This window comes from Anopheles stephensi, chromosome 2 (assembly GCF_013141755.1).
Source record: "Anopheles stephensi strain Indian chromosome 2, UCI_ANSTEP_V1.0, whole genome shotgun sequence".
Classification (NCBI taxonomy): domain Eukaryota; kingdom Metazoa; phylum Arthropoda; class Insecta; order Diptera; family Culicidae; genus Anopheles; species Anopheles stephensi.
This window is the reverse complement of record NC_050202.1, coordinates 29491755-29513080: the sequence shown is the minus strand read 5'-3', so window position 1 is coordinate 29513080 and position 21326 is coordinate 29491755. Positions and strand designations below refer to the sequence as shown.

Genomic DNA, 21326 nt, shown 5'->3' with positions numbered 1-21326 from the left:
ATGGTGGCATAAAGTTAAGTACTATCCCATCACCAGTTCAGTTTTTGCTTTGCTTCCTTTTCTTTATGTTGTAGTTTCTATATAATCACATTGTCCTCCACGACTTCTCTCTTTCCCTACTCTCTTTCCCCACTCTCTTTCAGAACAGCTTTATACACTCTTGCCGGCGTACCAATCCGGAACTTCTCTAGAGTACTAATATACGCATTTGACTACTACTCACCTGCCATCTTCGGCTTCCTCAAACACGATCGCTTCGTTTTTTTACACCCATTTAATAAGAGTTTGCGCAGCTTTTTATCGCTGCGCTGCCATTTTTTGCTAAACTTTTTGCTTCTTCTTCTTTCAGTCCAGGCACACACAAACACGCGCGCAGTACAAGTAACATTCGATTTAAGTACACCGGCCCGGCTTATTCACACACACACACACACACACACACACATGCACGCATCATAAATCTCTCAGACGTGTAATATCAATTTTAAGCCGGAACTGGAGTTAAAAAATACTTCGAACGAGAATTTCTTTCCCTTTTTGCGCCTGTCTCTCTGTCTGGTTCGATTTTTCCTAACGTGTTTCTGGCTGCCAATTGGTGATGGTGTTGCCCCGCAGTGAATTAAATCAGAGTAAATGAGTTAGAATAGTGAGTTGAATCTTACACCCACTCTCTAAGAGTTAAAGCTCGAGGAATGGTTTAACTCTCCGTACCGATAAAAACACAAGAAAATTCGTGTAAATTAAAACATGTTGGCAGGATAATTTAAATAAATTCAGATTTGTGCTTGAAATAAAAATAAAATGTAAAGCCTAGGCTACATGATGTGAGATGCCAGAAAGATTTCGCTAAAAAGGGGGGATTTGCGAAATTTTTACGTCAAAATCATCTCGGTTCATCTACCCGTGTTGTTTAGAGCACTTCATGCTATCTCTCTCTTCGACCGAAAACTACCATGGCAACGCATGGAAAGTGACAGAGAGGGCTAGAGAGAAACGAAATCTTTCCGAGATTTCAGCTCGAGGAGGTGAAATCTTTTTGACGGATAGATTTCGCATAACCCCCCCTTTTTAGCGAAATCTTTTTGGCATCTCGCATCATGTAGCCTGGCTTTAATGCGATGTTGCAGGGTTTTTTAGATAATTTTTTAAAAGCATCCATGCTTTTGTAAGATCCTTAGATGAAATGGTAAACAATGCTAGTTGATATGGCAACGACTTCAGATGGCAAGGGGAATCAATTATCTTTGATTGTGAAATTATCTAGTAACTATATGCTAGTTGTAACTTTATCTAGTAACTATAGGTATTGCTATAGTAGCCGATGATATTGTACGCTGATCGGTTACTATAACAATATCATCTGGTAACTTCACGGTGAAAGGAAATCAATACCCATGTCATCTGAAGCCGTTTCCATGTCAACTAGCTTAGTTTACAATTTCATCTAAGAAGCCTACGAAAGGAATGGATTACAATATCAACTGAGTGAGTGAGTTAAAATGTAGTGAGTGGATTAAAACGTAATGAGTGAGTGGTTAGGCGGCACGGAGATTTAAATCACCATTGAGTTGTTTAACTCACGAGTGAGTTGAAACGCAGTGAATGAATGGTTAGTAAGCACGGAGAGTTATAATCATAAATGAGTTGAAATTACTCTCTTAGTGATGATTTAAATCATCTCAGTCATTGCTAAGATTCAACTCATGCACTCACTCTGACTCAGTTTGCCCATCGCTAGTTGCCTCGGTGCAGAAAACATAATACACAACACTACCACAAGAGGCGGCACCATGGATTTGGAGACGTAAGTATGTGACTGTGTGTGGTGTTCTATAGGTGAGAGTTGGCCTTCCTTTAGCCTCTGTGTGGTGTGTGTCTGTGGGTGTTTTGTATATAAATCCATAAATCGTTTTTGCTAAATTTTACATTTTTGCTATGCTCTTTTCGGGGGTGTGTGTTTGTGTTTACTTTTTAAACTTTTCCTTTTTACTTTTCCTTTCCCTTTCAACGGTTTAGGTAGTTTGCGAATCGACGTCGGTTGCATGAGTCCGTGCCTAGCGACGGAATCCTCCCTTTTCCTTCAGCTTCCACTTGAAAGTCCTTATTGTTTGTGCTGTTTTTGTGTGTGTGTAAATCGATAGAAAACTTAATTTCTCATCAGTTCACCCATTCGATACAGCGCCGTGTGTGTAGGCAGGGTGCTCTCTAATTTCTTGCGATTAGCAAACATATTCTCTCAACCACTCTCAATCGTCCCGAGCAAGGCCTACTCATTGCACCATTCGATACACTCCCTGTCCGCCTGTCTGTCGCCATTTTGCTTTCGCCGCTGCTAACAATCTTCCTCTCCGGGAGAGGAAATTTCGATTCCAACTACACGTCTCTTCCCATCTTCTGCATTCACAATTTACTGGTTGTATATATAGAAAATATCCCGCTTTTTTATATATCATCGTACATTCCTAACAAATTACACACACACACGCGCGCTCTTCCATACACACACTCAAAACTCTCAAAACCACATGCTTCCACATCGGCACTAACAATTTGCTACCTGGAAATGCAACATAAAACCGAAAACCAGGAAGGGGGGGCTTTCTGTGTCTTCTCCAGCGATAAGGACCGTCCGATGTGCATTCGATGCACTATTCCACCCTTTCCACCGATTCCCGTCACGATCTTCATGAGATCTTAGCAAGTTAGTTCTGGTTTTAACAAATCAGTCAAAAGTTAATCTCTTGCAGTCCATTTCCCGCTAGGAACACGTACACTTTACATCTCCTATCTCTGCGCTCCGCCATTTTGAGTAGCCTCACGCCACGCCACGCATCACGGTCGTCTACCTATTTACAGGGGGAAGATGAGACCATAATGGCTGGTCGAGGGAGGCCGCATGTAGCATTTCTAGTTGATTTTGAAACAGTCAAGCTTGTAGTCCAGTATGTGATGCTATGACATCCCGGACGACGGATCGTCTAGATCTTGGCCAATTGTCGTTGCCGCCGCCGCCGCCGGTCGATGAAGGTGCGGCGATGAAGGGTGGTGCGGTGCATGGTGCAGGGGGGAACCATCGGACGGATGGTTGGTGTTTCTCGTCCCCGATGCAAGCGGCTTGCTGCTGCTACCATCCTCGGTCCGATACTGCCTCGCTTTGTGTGCTATACTATCGACCGCTGGTGCTGCTGCTGCTGCTGCGTAGCTTTGTAGATTGTTTGTGCTTTCCGATTCGAGAAAAACCGGATCGTCGTCCGCTGGAATCGGACCAGACTGGTGCTGCTGCTGCTGCTGCTGTTGCTCCAGCGGCTGGTGAGGTAATACTGTTTTCTGTTTATTATCGCTGCCGTATTGAACGTCCACACTGTCTGCTCGCAGCAAATCGGCCTGCTGACTACTACCGCTACTGCCCGCCAGCTGTTCGCTATTACTATGTACAATGGGTTGACCGAGCGATAGCTCAACGTTGCCACCGGTCGACAGTGGTGCACCCGGCGTGCCGCCAAACTCTTGCGGGTCATAGTCGGCGAAGGCAATTTCCTTCTCCCGGCTACCGTCCGGCGTCTGGCGCAGGCGATTAATGCGCGTTTGCACGATTTGCAGATGGCGACCGATGTACTCCTCCCCGGGCGCTAGTTCGTGTGCGTGCGAAAGGCAATCCTGGGCTTGGAGCAATTTGCCCCGCTCCACGTACACCACGCACAGGTTGTGCAAGCCCTGGATGTTGATTGGATCGAGCTGCAGGATGCGTCTGTAGCACTGAAAACGGAATCAGAACAGATTAGCTAATTTAAGTTCTTTGAATGGCGATTGGTGGCAAGCTCTTACATTCTCAGCCGCGTCCAGATCCTTGATGTTGTTGATGTAGATGTCACCGAGCAGAATCAATCCTTTGATGTGATCCGGGTGATATTTGACCAGCTGGTTCAGGAACGGAGCAGCCTCCAGCGGACGATGATCGTCGGCTAGCAACAGGGCCAGATTGAACAGCGCACTTCGGAAGTCCTGCTTAAGATGAACGGCTCGTCGGAACCAATTTTCGGCCTCATCCGTGTTGCGGTCGTCCATTGCTAGCATGCCGAGATTGAAATGGACCCGTTCGTTGGTTTCTGTGGGGGGGAAGCAAAATTTGAGGATCGGTCCAAGCAATCGTATGCATCTTCAACTTACCATCCTTAGCAAGTAACTTCAGCAGACGCTCACGGGCAATTTTGCGCAGTTCCGGACGACCCAACTCCTGAAGCAGAATCGCCGAATTTAGGAGCGCTTGCTCGTGTTCGGGATCAAACTCAAGCGCTTTGTCCAGATACGCCAGTGCTTGTGATGCTTTCCCTTGCTCCAAAAACACGACACCAAGCTGAAGAATAGAGAAAGGCACACACATTAGTTGTTACTTCCGCGATAGGCCGATTAAGCAGTTGCCTTACATTGTAGTAAATGTCCGGATTGGTGCTATCGTACAGCAGCGCCCGCTCGTACACCTCCTGCGCTTCCTTCGTGCGGTTCAGCTTGATCAGAATGTCCCCACGGTTGATGTACGCCTGCGTGTAATCCGAACGCATACTGATCGCCTGCCGATAGAGCAGGTCCGCCTCTTCCAGCCGTGTAGCATTCTTCGAGATGAGGTTCGCGAGATTCAGGAACACGTTCAGGTGGTTCGGAGCGATCCGCGCCTGGTACGATTCGCCCGGTTTCGCTTTCGGCAGCAACGACTTCGCCTTCAGGTAAGCTTGTTCCGCTTCCTTAAACATCTTCAGATGGTTGTACGTTCGGCCCACGTTAATGTGGGCACCCACATCGTCCTCCTGCACGCTGACCGCCTTGTGGAAGAACTGTAGCGCCTCCTCGAACCGACCCTCGCTCTCGAGCGCATGACCCACGTTGTTGAACAGTTTCGCGTTGCGCTGGTTCACCTTCAGCCCCGACATGAAGATCGAGTACTCCGATTCCCAGTCCGCGTTCCGGTTGTACGTCTTGATGGAGTGCGTTAGGAGCAGCACGCCCAGACAGCACCACGTCATCTTGCGTGACCAACGCTCGGAGAGCAGATGGAACCCGTAACCGACCAGTATGCAGAATCCCATCGAGGGCATGTAGAGGACACGCTCGGCAATGACGAAGCCGACGGGGAAGAAGAGATTCGATGCGGGCAGAAAGGGAAGAATCATGAACGCGAGTCCCTGGAGGAAAAGGAAGCAAATGAAGGACACATTTAGATGGTGTAATTATGTATTACATGCCGAGTGACAAGAAAGGCGTTCGTTCAATTGCATGAACATTACCAGCGGTTGATAGTTTTAATTGAAATACTCGTGCTCGTGAAAGATGGACAGGTGGTGGCTTCTTTTAAAACCCGTGCTTGGCACTTGGAAAATATAACTCAAATTGCTCCAGTCGCTTTCCTACCGACTGGCGTGGGGATATTATTTCCATTACTCTCATCCGCGCATTCATTACGGCTCATTACGGAACAGCGCGCGCGCGCACGTTTTGCCAGACAGTCGTGTTTGCAAGCGAAATTAAAATATGCATTTCTATCTGCCGCGTGTTTATTATGCTCGGCGCTATTGTTCGCACTGAAGCACAAGATGTGATTTGCTGTGGATAATTAGAAGCATCCGCCATCCGAGAGTGCTTTCGGACCAGCAGCAGCAGCGGGAGTTAGTTTTGCATTTTCATCCCGTTCTTCGGGCTTCTTGCATGTGTGTCGGAATGCGATGTAGAAAATGGTAAAGCGTAGTTATAAAATCGTAGCAAACAATTAAAAACTCATTGTTGCACTAATGTGCGTGCAACACACACACACAAAAAAACAGCAATGTAAATAATTGTCTTTCACTAATGGACATAATAATGGAGACGCCTGGTGGCGCACATTTTAGCACAATTCTTTGTTTGAAATATTTTTTGGAATAATAATAATTCAAGAATTTTAATTACTTTCCGCGATGGCAATGGGGGAAAACTGAGTGTGCAATTTTACAAGTAGTGATACTCTGTTTGTATTCACTTCATCGTAAAGCAAACTGCATTACAGTGATTGTTGGCTTACTTCACAAGCTGTGGTTGTTTTCTCTCTCTGTCTCTCTCTCGCTTCTGTTCGCATTACAAACAACGCCCTAGCAAATGGGTTGGCCTTGTTGGCAAACAATTTGATTAAACTCTCCTTCCGTGCCATTCTTTACGCCTGCATCTAACGCTCGGCGATGTTAACTACACAAGTTTTATTTCATCGGTGCGCCGTTAGATGGGCGCCCGCGGGTTGTGAGGGTTGTGAAACCAGCTGCCAAACTGTCGCCGAGCAGTGACGCGAATAAGCAAATGCGAAGTGCAATCCCTAGAGCGACCGATAATAAATGATAATAACCCGTCGCAAAATGTTATGACACGAGGAAGCAGCTACAAATGGTTGCCGAAGGAGCGCACCGGGGTGGCACGGTTTGACCTTGGTGCCAGTGAACCTTGCGGCTGGTGGTGTGCAGGGCAATCAAATTAAATAAGATGGCTGATGGACAGAGACGCAAACAGACCGTTGTATAATCTATTTCGTGATTTGTTTAATGAAATGCTGCATCTTGCGAGTGGATTTGGGAGTTGAGGGGGGAAAGCAACTTTTTTGGTAACCAAAATAAATCCCTTTCACACTTCAACGATCAAAGCGATAAAGTCTTTATGAAGAGCTTAGTTTAAATTTGCGTACGGTCGCCATTTTTTAATTAATGGAATTACCATTTGAGATTTTAGAGATCTTCTTATTCGTCTGGCAGTTATGATTTCAAAGCAATCAATATTCAGGTAAACACATTTTCACTGGCCTTTATTAACGCACAAACAATTTTTTCGGAAAAGCCATCCGGTATAGCCAGCATTCATGTGCTCGAGAGGGGTTATAATGTTACAGAGATCTTGTCTTGTCTGAATGGCTGAGAGGGACCGAGGCAGCCCGGTTTGTGGAAGGAAGCAGCACAGGTCTTTACATCGCAGAATCAGGGTTCGAATCACATCCAGATCGTCCCCCCCATAATAAAAACTGACTATTCGACTATGCGGTAACAATAGGTCTAGTAAACCAAAAAGGGCAGGTATGACCTAAGAGGTAGATAAGCCAATTAGAAGAAAAAGTCTTAAACGGCTGCTCAATATTAAATGATCTAAAAAACCGAGGGTTTTGCAATAGATAAAAATGCTTATAGCCTCTTGACTTCCATTAATTTCGTATTAAAATTCGTTTATATGCTGCAGAACTTTGAGTTATGCTTGCAGAAAAAGTTGAGGAGCAAATCTGCTTGGAGCAGATGAGGCGCTGTCACTTTCACTGGATTTTCTAGATGTCACAGTCACAGGAATAATCTGAGATACTTGAAGAATTACTCAAGTAGACTGTGCTAAGAGCTACCCGGACATTCAATAACTGAAACGAAACTGAATCCTGTTGGAAGGATAAATTATATTCTCCTACACAACTCGATAAGCGAACGTTCTGCAGAGCATTTGACATCAGACTTAAAGAACAAGCAAGTCTCTTTTAGGGAGAAGAATACACGGTAAAAGACTCGAGAAGGTCCCCCCCTGACAAAATTTGTTAGGCGCTGTAGGTTTTACGCCTAAAGGTATGCAATCCGCAGTACACGTTGCGAGAGCTTCACAGTGAGCTTTCAGTGTGCTTTCAGTGTGGTCAAAATTGGTTGAAGAAAGTCGAATAAAATATTGTTATTATTTGATTAAAATCCCCTCTCCGCTAACCCTACCATTCATTTTAGCTTACAGGGGCTTCGTACTAATTTTTGGTGACACTAGGGGTGAACAATCGGGCCTAAAACATGCACGGCGTTCTCGGACGGTAACGGAACAGGAATTCCATGAATACTTGTTACCTTGCATTGATATTCAGCAAAGGAGGAAACATAAGAATATAATAATCTCAAACCACTTGATACAATGTATTTTATCAAGTTCTTTTTACTGTCTATTAACAGTATTAAGGAACAATGCACAATGTTTACATCAAGTGGGTTTTGACCATACAGAAATCCCACTGTACAACAAAAATGACAGGCCACAGTGCTGCACACAAAAGATTCTAGGGGGGGCCTTCTCGAGTCTTTTACCGAATACACAAATCGATTGCACCATGTAATATAAATTATCGATTAAATATTAAAAAGAATTAAACTGCATAGAGAACTTATTTCTGATCAGATTTTTAAAATACATCAAATTTAGAGAATCAAAAGAAGTTGTCAGAACCAACTATTTTCGTCTTCTTCTTTCGCTTTAAAACCTCGAGAGGTTTTGGCCTGATATTGCTGGTTCTATGTGACTTTATTGTACCGGTCTTTCTAACAATTTTACTGACTATCCAGCTACGGGTCAAAGCAAGTTACAGGAAGCCAGAAATGGCAGGCCGAGACCTCTCGAGATTGTAATGCCATAGAAGAAGAAGAAGAAGAATCAGTCCTGCGTACTGGGCGGAAGTCTGGATGGGATTTTAACCACGGACCTCCCGGATGAAGACCGATACCGATATCTCCTTGGCCACCTGACCGCCCCCAGCTAGCCTTTTTAACTCATCTTAAAGTCACGGACGTCGGTGTAGTTGAAAACAATTCGAACACTCTACAGGTTGTTATTAAAGATCAGCACCAAGATATGACTTTACCTACTAGAGAGCCCTAAATACGATGGAAAGCAATTAGCAAATCTTAGACAGAGCTTTGACGTTCTTTAGCTTTTCTATCTAACAGATGGATGAGATCTCTCTCTCTCTCTCTCTATTCTTCTCTGACGTCATTCAAATACAATAAAGAATGATGGAACAAACGAAAGCGCTTTTAAAATGTTTTTACTCTTATTGGATATACATTTAATTTCATCACAACCATGCCCATCCGCACACTTCGTTCCACGTACTGCTTTTCCGATCAATATCCACAGCCCGAATCGCAAGTAGACAATTTTAGATTAAAATATTAAAAATTTAAAAGCCCCATAAGAAGTAGCCCGCTAATCGACAGCTAAAGACAGCCGAAGCGGTACTCCATTTACTTCGTTTAATTATGCAGCACGGCGAGCTGGAACTGCCCAACCGCGGGAACCGGGGAAATGCCAAATGCCATTATGCCACGATACGTCACTAGCTTTTAAATAGCATCTCCGGTTGTCTGTCAGTAAGCGCGCGGAGCGGTGAGCCATGTCAATTTCAGGTAACTCGCATTCCATACCCTGACACTCGCTACACTTGGGTTGGAAGGTTGTAGCTTGTAGCATTCTGGCTGAGGTTGTCGAGACGGGCGATGCCTTGGCTTAAGGCTTTCGGGATAAATTATTACCCGAGTATGACACATCGAGATACTTAAACTGTTCGTACTATTTCTGTCGGAACGGATAAAAGTGTTCTCGGTATCGGAAATAGATCTATGAAGGGGGCCTACCTGCCCCTACCGCCGTCCAAAATATCAAGGACTTTGATTTAATATGAAACGGCTTCCAGCTGTCAAGGTGTTTGAAGGTAAAACAGAAGTAAACCGAACCGGAAAGTCACCCATCCTCCAGTCATCGCGCCACGGTGGTGGTTCAATCAAAGCGAACGATTGCTTTAATTAAATTCCTTCTTTCGGTTCGTCCGTTCTTGCACTCAAGTACGGAAGGCCTTGCGTGATAAGAATGTGTGTGTGTGTGCGCGCTTGGTTTGGCCGCACCGGAAATAGGACAAGGGCCGCACACAAATGAATATTCGATGCGCTTTCGTTATCGGAAATCGAACGCAGATAGTAAAACAAAACAAAGCGAATCCATGTCCTTCCGGACGTGTCAAGTCTTGCTACAATTATCCAAAGTCCAGCGAGCGTCAATGGGCGAAACAGGGAATGGTGGGATTGGATTTGTGTTACACGACTGCGTGTATGTCTGCATATACCGCCACTCACGGCAAGTCGTACGATTATCTTAGGGCAGTAAGGACAGTGAGGTTTTCGATTAAAAACTGATCAGATAAATCTACTGCCCACGGAACGGAGCTGGCATGTGAAGCACTTGAGTAGGGAAGAGACGAATCGGTCGGATGATGTCGATGACGGTGGTCTTTCGTTGGCTGCAGTCCTACTCCCAACCACGGCGGTGACAGTTTCTTCAGAGAACACTTCTTCCCACCGGTGAAAGTGATGCCTTCGGCCGGATGATGATGCTGGCACACTTTCGGTAAATCTTGATAATGGTGGACGATAATGAGGATACCATTGAAATCGGCTTTTCCTTTCGTCACCAGGATTCCGGCGGGGAGGAGAGGAGGGGGGGGGGGGGGGTTCCGTTTCGGTGCCACGCGCGAGCGGATGTCGCCACTGGATGCTGATGATGTACACACGCGGCAGGAGCGGCAAGACGTTTGTTTGCCGTTTTGTTTCCCTCCGAAGCTTTCGTCGGGGCACGTGGGCGCATCGCGTCACCAGATGGCCCAAAGATGTCGATAATCGATAAATAATTATTTACCTTCAGCGATTCCCGCGTTTCGCAGGGCTACGAGCCCAGGGAAACGTGACATCAGTTTTCTTTTCATTTCACCAGAGTTCCTTGCCTGTCCCGGGTGTTCCGTTTGGCGTAGCATATTTTTATGTTGGAAGTCCTCGCTTGTTCGGGATGCTCGTGTGTTTATTTGATGAAAAGAAGATATCGCTCAGATCGATAGACCTGCTCTCGCGTTTGCAAGCGTTTGTTATTTAATACACATTTTCTTTCGGTCGTTATTACATTCAGATTCAGCTTTCAGAGTGGCTGGGTTTTTTGTTGTTGTTGTAGGTTGTTATTATTGTTAGCTCTCTCTCTCTCTTTCCTCCTCCTCCTTTCAAACCTCATCAATTTGTCTTGTTCCGTCGGTCGCTTTCCTTTCCTGTGCATAAGATGATCTTATCGATCTGATTGCCGTTTGGTGACGGGGGCGAACAAAACAACGCTTCACTGTGGAATGTACAGTGCTTATTGATTTAAATGGGTCTCGTTTCTTAACTGATCGTTTCGGTATCAGGAGATGAGCATGGCATTACAAAATCGACGCATTGAAATTCTATTTTCGTGTTGGCGCTTTTGCGTAACGATCTTGGGCCGGTGATACTTGTGAGAACATTTTTTTGATAGGTAATTGTCCATTTTCTTTATGACAGGGTTTTGATTAATATAGGGAAGCTTTTGGAATGGAATATTTGAATTGGAGGAAAGCTGCAATCATACAATGGAATGATGCATTCAGTTTGAGCAAATGTGCAATCGGCTGTAGATTTCTGGCCGAGTGTTTCGAGCCCAACCGTTGATGGCCAGGCATATGAGTATGAAAACTTTGTATACTAAACTTAAATCTAAACTTAATATGGAATTCAGTATTTGCTTCCAAGGTGGATTGAGAATCTCTGGAAAGTATACATTTTGGTCCGAGAGAACTGTTGAATCACAAGTCTTTAATGCGAAGCACATCTTCTGGAGACGAAGCGCAAATAAAGTTTGCACTGCGAGTGGCGCTTCGTTTAGACTAGATCTGATGCTTATTTGCTCATTTATCCTCTTCGCGGTCTTAATCTGCTGTACCAATCTTCGATACGTCTCATGATCTAGCCCCGACGTCTATCTATCTATTATTTCGGCAGACGCATTAACGCCAACACGGGTAAAAACCAGTCACAGAAAGCCTGAAATTGCAGGCCGGGACCGAGGAAGACGACCAACAACGTCATCACTCCATCTCAATTTGGGCCTACCAAGCTTCCTCTCTCCGAGTGGACGGAGACTATGGGGACTGGGTCGTCTGGTGTCATTCTCATGACGTGACCAGCCTACCAGAGCCTGGCGAGTCTAATTAGCTGCAAATTAGATCTCGATGATGGTGAGATCATCGTACAGCTCGTATAGGTCGTCATTGTAGCAGCTACTCCATTGTTCTTCCACACATACAAGGGCCAAAAATCCTTCTAAGCATCTTCTTCTCGAACGCGACTGAGTTTCATCAGATTTGGACAGAGTCCATGTCTCGGAGGCGAATGTGAGTGGTGGGTCTATGAACGTTCTAAACGGTCCCAACTTCGCCCTGCGTGACAGGTATTTAGAGTGGAGAAGTTTCCTCAGGCTGTAGTATGACCGGTTGGCAGCCAGCATCCTTGCGCGTATCTCAACATCAATGTTGTTGTCGGTGCTGGCTTTTGACCCCAGATAAATGATGGTTACGACGCCTTCAAAGCTGGGTCAGCTATCTGTCTCGTTAATCGTAATTTGACTCGTTAATCTTCAATCCTAGGTTAAGTGCTAAAAGAGAGCCTCAAACCAATGATGTCTATTTCATTAGCGTATGCCAGGATCTGGATTGAATTATAGAAAATAGACCCAGAAGTTTCGACCTCTGAGTCACGGATGGCTCTTACTAGCCCCAGATTAAAAGGAAAAAAGCATGTCCATCTCCTTGGTACCAGGCTATGCACCTGGAGAGTTTTAGTCTTTTTACACGTATGCAAAATGTCCATGACATGTTGAAATACACCTTAAAAAATGCTTTTGACATTTGAGAATAAGCCACAAACTTCTATTCGATTTGAGCAAGAAAGTTTAGAATAAATTTTTTTTTAAACAAAAACATTTATTTGTTTTGTCCATAAATTTCTATTTCTTTACTGCTTCCCGCTTTGCCATCCATTACCGGTACGGTGTATCTAATCCTAACTAATTCCTTGGTGCCACTAGACACGGGCGCTTCGATAGGCACCGCCGGTGAGCACAGCTGAAGTAGCGCTTTGCGATTGTAACCTTCCCAGCTTCTGTTTCCATCCGCTTTGCCACCGAACACAGCAGTGTGAAATCATTTTTTTGTCATCTTGAAAACATGATTGTCTAAAGCAATCAAAATGTCTCCCAAGTGGAACTCTGCCCGGTACGGGACCCGGCGGTAGCATTAGTTACCCATGTGAGATGTGCCACAGTACGCCCGAGGGTATTATTATTCTCGTATCACAATCCCCCGGCTGGCACGATGCATCTCATTGCAATGTACGAGGAGAGGAGGAAAAAGAGTGCAGCAGGAAACGTGCCAAAAGCTCAACACTCTCCGTGCAGTTGAAAATATGAATTGCAATGGAAACATGCAGCTCGTGCACCACACTTGTATGCACGCTGGTCATGCACCACCGTACCAGCACCGCCAGAATTGGGGACACCGGTGACAGAGATCTACTCTGTCTGTAGCCATGATGTTTGTGGAGTGGAGAACACCGAAGCAGAAAAAAACCCACACACACACACACACACACTGCAAAAAGAAAACTACACCCGAGCGCGCTGAATAATCTCGACACACCCGTGGGACTAACCTCAACACAGCCGCCATTACCATTCGCATAATAATAATGCAAGCTCGGGCAGGATAGAGAGAGAGAGAGAGAGAGAGAGAGAGAGAGGGAGAGAAAAAAACGCAAAACTTAAATGCATTTGCTTATTTTTGTACCAATAACACTTCCTGGCAACCTGGTGTATAATCCGGGCGGTGGGGATCCGCGGGTGCCGCACACGGTGTTGGTGGAACCTTCAGGATCACCCGGGGAGATAATCACTGACGACCGTCTAGACAGTGGTAGATCGGTAGGTTGGAGCTGGAGCTACGGGAAACCGTGCTACACACATACTTGCAAAATTTTATTCAGTTTTAGAATTTATGTCACTTTAATCCCCCCCCAGTGTAGTATCCAGAAAATGGATGGCGTCATCGGTTGAAGTGCAGCAGAGCACATGCATAACAAAAAACAGGACCCGATGTGGTGAAGGTATGCGAATTTAAGTACGCGGAACGAGGCAGAGGATAGTTTATGACTGGCGGGAGGATGGCCAAACAAATGTTGACGAGCGTTGAGTTATCTGGTGCGGGCTAAGAATAGGGCTGAGAGAGAAGTGTCATGTTTTAATTCAAATTTTGTTTCCTATTAAATGAGTGCTGTGATTGCGACATGAATCGTGTGCTTTTATGAGTAGCAAGAGGCAGACTGCAACAATTGTGATGAAACAATGCTTTTGCTAGAGGAATAGGGTCAACTAGAGAATTGACATCAAGACGTTCAAAACTGGACATGGCGATTGAAACAATAATTTGGACTATTTAGTAAACGTATTTTTTTCGATTGCATACATTTAGGCGTCTTGCTGCCTGCATGAACCGACAATTTTAAGTTAATAGAACATATACAAGTTTGGAAGATATGCAATTGTTCTCTCACACAAACAAATTATCACCGTCGCTAGCTTATTGAGATTGTGTACTTCCTATAGTCAGGACTGATTATCCAACTACGTGGTATCAGTAAGTCTTCTTCTTCTTCTTCTTCTTCCTTGGCACTACAACCTCGAGAGGTCTCGGCCTGCCATTTCTGACTTTCTGTGACTTAATTTTACTCGTAGTAAAGTAGTCAGCGCTTCGTTCGGGGGCGGTCTGGATGGGATTTGAACCCCGGCCCTGCCGTGTGAAGACCGGCGCTGTTATCGCCTCGGCCAACGGATCTTGTAAGCCCATCAGTAAGTCTTGTAAGACAAAAATGGCAGGCATGATCTTAAGAGGTCGTTATGCAAAGAAGAGCGAGAGAGAGAGAGAGAGAGTGAGAGAGAGAGAAAGAGAGAAAGAGAGAAAAAGACTTTCCGTAGCCCTGGTCCGTTTTTTAATGTCTATAAGGGAAGCATTTTGTCAGAAAGTCTTATGGAAACAAAACTATGATAAAAGATTTTTATTATATTACGTGAATTGCAAACAAGATTATTGATTATTGGTTATTCACTAAAACCTCGAAAGGGTTCGGCCTGCAATTTATGGTTTCCTTGACGTGACATTAACCGCTAGTTGTATAGTCAGTCCTGTGAATAACGCTTATAAGCGATAGCGGCGCCGGCTCCACATCAAATCCCATCCGGTCGGTCCGCCTTCCCGTACACAGGGCTGATGACTACCCCAGCCAGAAATGGCCTTGAGGAAGAAGAACTGTCCCTTCATCGGATTAACTTTAAGGACTTTTGTGGTCATAAAAATCATTAAATGGGATCGGTTGGAGCTGCAAATGCTTTTGTTTACATTTTGTATGCAACTTGGAATCGAAATCATCTCTGTGACAAACAGGGTTCTTGCAGACATAACGAAATCAAAAGCTTGACGAAAGTTTGACTTCTCTAATTCGAAGCCATATAATACCGATCTGTACTCAGCAGTAATGTTTGAAGTTGTAGGTATTCTTTTTTGAGAAGCTACCAAACCGCGGTGGATGGCGTTCATACTAAAACAAGAACTCTCAGCCAAATAGTTGCTTGAATCATTTCGTCCAACCAACACTACAACCTAATTAACTTAAAACTTCAAGCAGAAATGGAATGTCCCAAGAGTAAACAAACAAATCAAGGAATTGCTTTACATTCGTCCGTCCATCCGTTGCTTCGTTGAAACCGCTGAGGATTGGGAATGACCCGGTACCCCGTACCTTTAGAAACCTGCCAGCAGCGGTAGAGTGACATGAAATTGATGAGTTTTCTTATTTGCCCGGCTACAGTGTACTGCCACTTCACCGCCGTCACAAAATTCCTGCCCTTGAACACGAGCCCAGTCCGACGGCTTATCACTTACAGAAATTGCAAGCATGCGAAAGAAACAAAAATACCGTTGGCCCGCCCGAAAGTGAAACGCGAAATCGTTCACACAGGGCGGTTGAGTGTGGAGTACGGAGAGGTTAAAAAATGGCCGAAACCTTGCGCGAAAGCTTAAATGGAGAGGAGATTTTGCCCTCAGCCGTAATCAATCTTCTCGCGCGTTGCGGGAAGGAATACGATCGCGTGCTTTTTTGCTTGGTTCGGGTTCGTTCACGGGACGTAGGCAGTGTGTAGCAATACTAATGGAAGGCTTCTGCCCATGGGGCGTATATGAGCCCGGAAGGCTTCGCTGCAGTAATACAGTAATTGTGCTAGTGAGATGGAACAAAACGGAGGCGAAAAAACAAACTGGCTGCCGAATGTGTATAAATATAAAAATATCCAAAACAACCCAATGGCGAACACAGCCCGCATTGGGCACCACACAAATTGGAGGGACGCAGGGCAATGATTTGCAAAATGAAGAAAGAAAAAAAAAAGATTTCACGTTGAGTTATCGTTGACTCATAAATCTAAATAAATGGTGCAACATTCGAAAGATGCGGCTACACATTAAGCGAAGAGTCTAGGATTAGTGGCGCGAAGCAAATGTGGGAACAATGAGGGAACGATCGAAGAGATATGGAGAGGCTGAAGCGTAGGTAGCGCGAAGGCGAGATTTTATTTTTTCTTATTTAAGGAACAATTTGCACTTTGCTTTCTTCGGAATCAAGGACACACATCTTGTGTGGTGGTGGTGGTCTCAATATTTCAATGTACCGCGTTTTAACTTTAATAGATGGGGTAGATTTTTATAAATTTGTTAAAGAAACAATGTTTTTGATCATTTTCTAGAGCAACCTAACAAAAAGCAATGCAAACAAGAAGATCTTTTTATTATGATGGCCTACATTCAGGCGCAGTATGTATTACTTATCTACTGCATGGCAAAAACTAGAAGTTGAAATAGGTTAAAAAATGACAATATAGTGTCAAGCTTTATAACTCAAATTATAAATAAATAAATGAAAGAAGGAATAAATCAATAAATAAATAATTATATAAAAAAATAATTTATAAATAAATAAACAAATGCCGTGCAGTGTTTACACCGCAGAACTAGCCGCAATTGTGTACGCAATATTGATGATAGCAGCGAGACCTTCGCATCAGTACTTCATTTTTACAGATAGCCTTAGCGATATTGAAGCACTAAGATCCCCGAAGGCTGTTAAGAGTCAGGATTTTCTTACCATGAAAATCAAAGAATTGCTTGGCTCCATGTTCGACAAGGCGTTCAGGATTTCGCTAATTTGGATCCCATCTCATTGTGGAATTCCCGGCAACGAGAAGGCAGACTCACTGGCCAGAACAGGCGTCCAACAAGGCGTATTTTACGACCGTCCAATCTAGGCACGAAGTTTCTTCGTCTACCACAGCAACTTTTCCTGTCTCGCTGGTAGAGCGTGTGGGAGGCGGACGATCTCGGGCGATTCCTTTTCTCGATCTCTCCGCAAGTGTCCCGGCGGCTTTGGTTCGGTGGGCTCTCTGTAGACCGGGCATTCATACGCATGATGTCTCGACTTATGTCGAATCATTTCGCGTTGAATGCTCATCTGCAGCGTATAACTCTGGCTCAGACGAAGGTGTGTGGCTGCGGTGACGAATTCCACGATGTGGATCACCTTCTGTGGTCCTGCGTGGAGTTTGAAACCGCAAGACCCTCCTTGTTGGGCGCAGTCGAGGGCATCGGCAGACGACCGGGCACAGAAATTAGAGAAGTGTTGGCGACCAGAGACCTCGCATACATGAGGCTTATCTTCCGATTCGCCAGAGACAGCGATCTTATCCTTATATTCCGCATCCTCATTATCCTTCCGATCCATATCCTCCATTCCTTTTTTTGTTATTCGTTGTGTTGTCTTTGTTGCAAGTGTTTTATGTAGTGCAGCGGGTGATGCGTTGACGGAGCTGTGTAATTCTAGGGCGTTGTCCATACTACCGTAAAAAGGAGGCAGACTTTTTCGTCTGTAGCAGTGTGCTCCAAGTCAGTCCAGCTTTGATACAGTGTGTCCACCTGTGTTGGCGTTGGGTTTGGGAGTGGTTGGCGGGTACAGCCTGGTAAACAGTGGAGTCACTCCTGCTGTTGCGAGATGGGATCGCCGATCGCTTTTGAGTTCGATGTTGACTTGGTCGATCACGGGCTGTGTCAATGCTGGGCTACTTGGAGAGTATAACACGCAGAAATTTCATATTTGTACTGTCCAAATAACTGTGCTTCTTTGTGGGTCTGGGCTGAAACCCGCATCACAACACTACAATAGACAACCGGAACGAACCAACGCCCAACGAAGCCATAGCCTCAGCAATGGAACCGGAATAAAAAAAACATCACACACACAAACAATAGCTATGGTCAACAACCACCCATCTTCCCTGCACAACCGAGCATGCCCGGGATATGGCATATAGCTAGGAGGAAATGCCTTGTTAATTTTCTTTAATTGTCAGTAATTCAGTCTTCACACACGGTGATGACAATACGGCACCTGACCGTAATAATAAATAAATTAATTAGATAATAAATAAATAACCAAATAATAAAGTAAAATAAATAAATAAATAAAAATACAAATAAATAAATAAAACTATTTCAGAGTTCATTGAGAATGACTAACATACAACATAACATAACATATAACATATAACATCTTGGGAACCTTTCATTAATGTCCTAAACTCAACAAATAAAACTATAAGAAAGATATTTTGTAATCGTGTTTCCGTTTGGCAATCGTAATGCGAACGTTAAAGTAAAAGCTTACGTTGAGTTTCAAGCTCTGTGCACTGTCTAACGGATGGCCAATATGATAACTACAGTGCGTAACAGAACTATAGGGACATTAGTTTTTGGAGAATAACTAGAAAAGTTGGAGTCATAGGAGAAAATGATGTTCTGCAAAGAATGTAGAGAATGTTAGGGTTTTTTGGAGTGTTTTTGCATATTTTTACGCACACTTATACATATTTTTTTATTGGGTTGAAAATAGCTTCATTTATTGCTTCATAACTATAGGGCCACTTACGAAAATCTATCGTTTTTGATACAAATTCGCATTTTAAAATTCGGTAAAAATTACATTTAGTAAGGATAAATTCCGTTGGGCGGTTCAGTGGCCGAGGCGCCAGCGGCACCGGTCTTCACACGGCAGGGCCTGGGTTCAAATCCCATCCAGATTGCCTCCCCGTACGTAAGGCTGTGACTACTTTACTACGGGTAAAATTAAGTCACAGACAGCCAGAAATGACAAGCCGAGACCTCTCGACGATGTAGTGCCAAGGAAGAAGAAGAAGGATAAGTTCCAAATAATGTAAAAAGATTTTGCAACAATGTTTTATAAAGTTTAGTGTATCCTGGGATGCAATTATTGGAGGTTTTATGAAAAATATCAGTTATTATGATTTACAGTTTTTTGTTTAGTTTGTCTGTTTATGGTCTCATTTTTTCAATATAAAGCTACTAAAATTACCCTTTAAAATATGTCTAAACATCTGGTACAGTTCGTATAACATTTAGCGGAAGCTAAATAAATGAAGGAAAAAATGGGACTTTTTGCGAGATAACAACGTCAGTTTTGCCTATGTCTCCAACTTTTCCAGTTATCCTCAAAAACTAGTAGACCTATTGTTCTGTTACGCACTGTATAACACCGATTTCACGATTTAGAGATCTTTTGTCTCGATCACTCGAGTTTGGTAATTATGACTATGTAATGTAATTATGAGATTCGGTCAAAGTTTGTGTAATATCATTAACCAACGTTAAATAAAGGTTGTCCTGAAAGCAATTTAATTCTTTCACACTGTAAGCCTATTATAAACAGAAATTAAAAATTGCTTAACCCGATTACAGAGAACAAAACTGAAAATAACCGGTATGCTTCGGTGTGTGTGTCCCAACTATTTTTCTTCCTTTTTTTCCCAAACCCACAATAGCGACACAAATTGTGCATACCGAATGAGGGGACGCCGTATCGATTTTTCCCACTCATTGCGGATTGCAAATCCTTTGAAGGGTGTGCACCAAAAATAAGAAAGGACACACTACAAACCGGTACGAGGCAGAAAGGATTATGAAGCGGATTCCAGGCAACTGGGTTATTACTTCAACCGGAACCGGAATGTCGACCGGTGGTGCCGTGCCCGGAAGTCTTTGAGGGCTTCGAGAAGTTATACGACCATTCGACGAATATGTAAGATGAATAGAGAGAGAGAGAGAGAGAGAGAGAGAGAGAACGATGATGCAATAGAGTGAAAGCGAAAGCGAAAAAAGAGGGAAGCCGAATGCCATCGATATTGTAATTCACCGGGCACAACCCCTCGAAGACATGTCCCTGCTGCGGGCAAAGCCCGTTAGCAAAACCTTTGACGGAAGGTTTGAGCGAAGCTCCTTCATCGGCGGTTTACATTTAGAGCCATCGAATGCTCGACTTGTCTTTCCGAGTTCGTGCACACTCGAGAGGATTAAGGATATCGCATCGAGACTGGCGTAGGAAACCGCTTTCGCGAACTGGAACCAGCATCCGGTTGCTTCTTTCGCGCATGGATTGGCGCGACTTGCCAGTGCGCAGCGTTTGTTGTATGTGTGCCAAACGTTCGATAAAGATTACTAGCAAACCTCACCGGAATGGCAGTGAGGTCCCACAACGAGCTGGCGACCGTTTTCTTGCCTTTCCCGGAACCGTTTTCGTTTTATATGTAAATCCACCGGACGGAAACTCAGCCGGCGTGGGACGAAATGAGTCGAGGAGCAAAAAAAAAAAAAAGGGAGGAGAAAACGCCGGCGTAACAATTTAAAGCGCAGTAGCAAATCGAATGCACAGAAAGCTTCCTCTTTTTAGAAGAGGGTCTTAAGCTTCCTACTGCTGCTGCTAAGAATGCAAAAATGGTTCAACTTCCACTTCGCTCGGTTGGATTGGTCGAGTGAATCGGTGGTGGATGTTTTGGATGAGGCAAACAAATTTCATCCCCTGCAAGAAACCGACTGTAATATCAATCGCTAGTGGCTTTTCATGCCATGGGGAAGCAAACAGGGGGGGGGGGGGGGGGGGTGGGGGAGGGCGGGAGCGCACGAAGGAAGGGACGAGCGCAATTCCTCCGAAAGGAACTTTATGGCTGTCATCAAAACTGCAATTTTAAGATTGACTCGAAATACGATTTTCTCAGGAAGCGGAAGGAAGGCCACGAAAGTGATTGCAGTTTTGTTTGGCAATGCAATTCGAATGGCGGGCGGGTTTTGTTGCTCACTTACAAGGACGACGGGGTGGAGTGAGCCGTGCAATATGGATTCAAGAGTGCTTTATTTCGAAAGAAGTAAATGTTTGGACTCGGATTGGCGGTTCGGTGGTTGAGCTGATAGCGGCATCGGTCTTCACACGGAAAGACCGGGATTCGAATCCTATTCGGACTACTTCCCCATTCACATGACTATTCTGCTATGAGTAAAATCAAGTCACAGTAAGCCAGAAATGGCAGACCGCTCAGGTTGGCCATATAAAAACCACTGTAAAGCCTTTTGAATTGTGAGCTGCAATGTTTTAGATTAGGGTTGTCAGAGGTTCATAACAGGGATCCTTTCGGTAGGTTGAAGCACCTATGGATAACACTGTCGAAGAACTACATTTTTCTTAACTAGCAAAACATGATAA

The 21326-nt window shown here is 44.3% G+C and overlaps 1 protein-coding gene across 11 annotated transcripts in view; it reads right to left on the bottom strand.

Annotated features, from left to right (window-relative positions):
- Positions 1–1717: 1717 nt before the first annotated feature.
- LOC118506110 (protein O-mannosyl-transferase Tmtc3-like) overlaps positions 1718–21326 on the bottom strand; it is a 186836-nt gene continuing 167227 nt past the window's right edge. For all 11 annotated transcript variants that reach the window (XM_036042807.1, XM_036042803.1, XM_036042809.1 and 8 more), the window contains 4 exons: positions 4425–5177; positions 4168–4354; positions 3826–4106; positions 1718–3756 (listed from right to left, as the gene is read on the bottom strand). In XM_036042807.1, coding sequence (XP_035898700.1) covers positions 2953–3756; positions 3826–4106; positions 4168–4354; positions 4425–5177 — 2025 coding nt within the window. In that variant the 3' untranslated portion in view covers positions 1718–2952. The remainder of the gene's footprint in view (positions 3757–3825; positions 4107–4167; positions 4355–4424; positions 5178–21326) is intronic.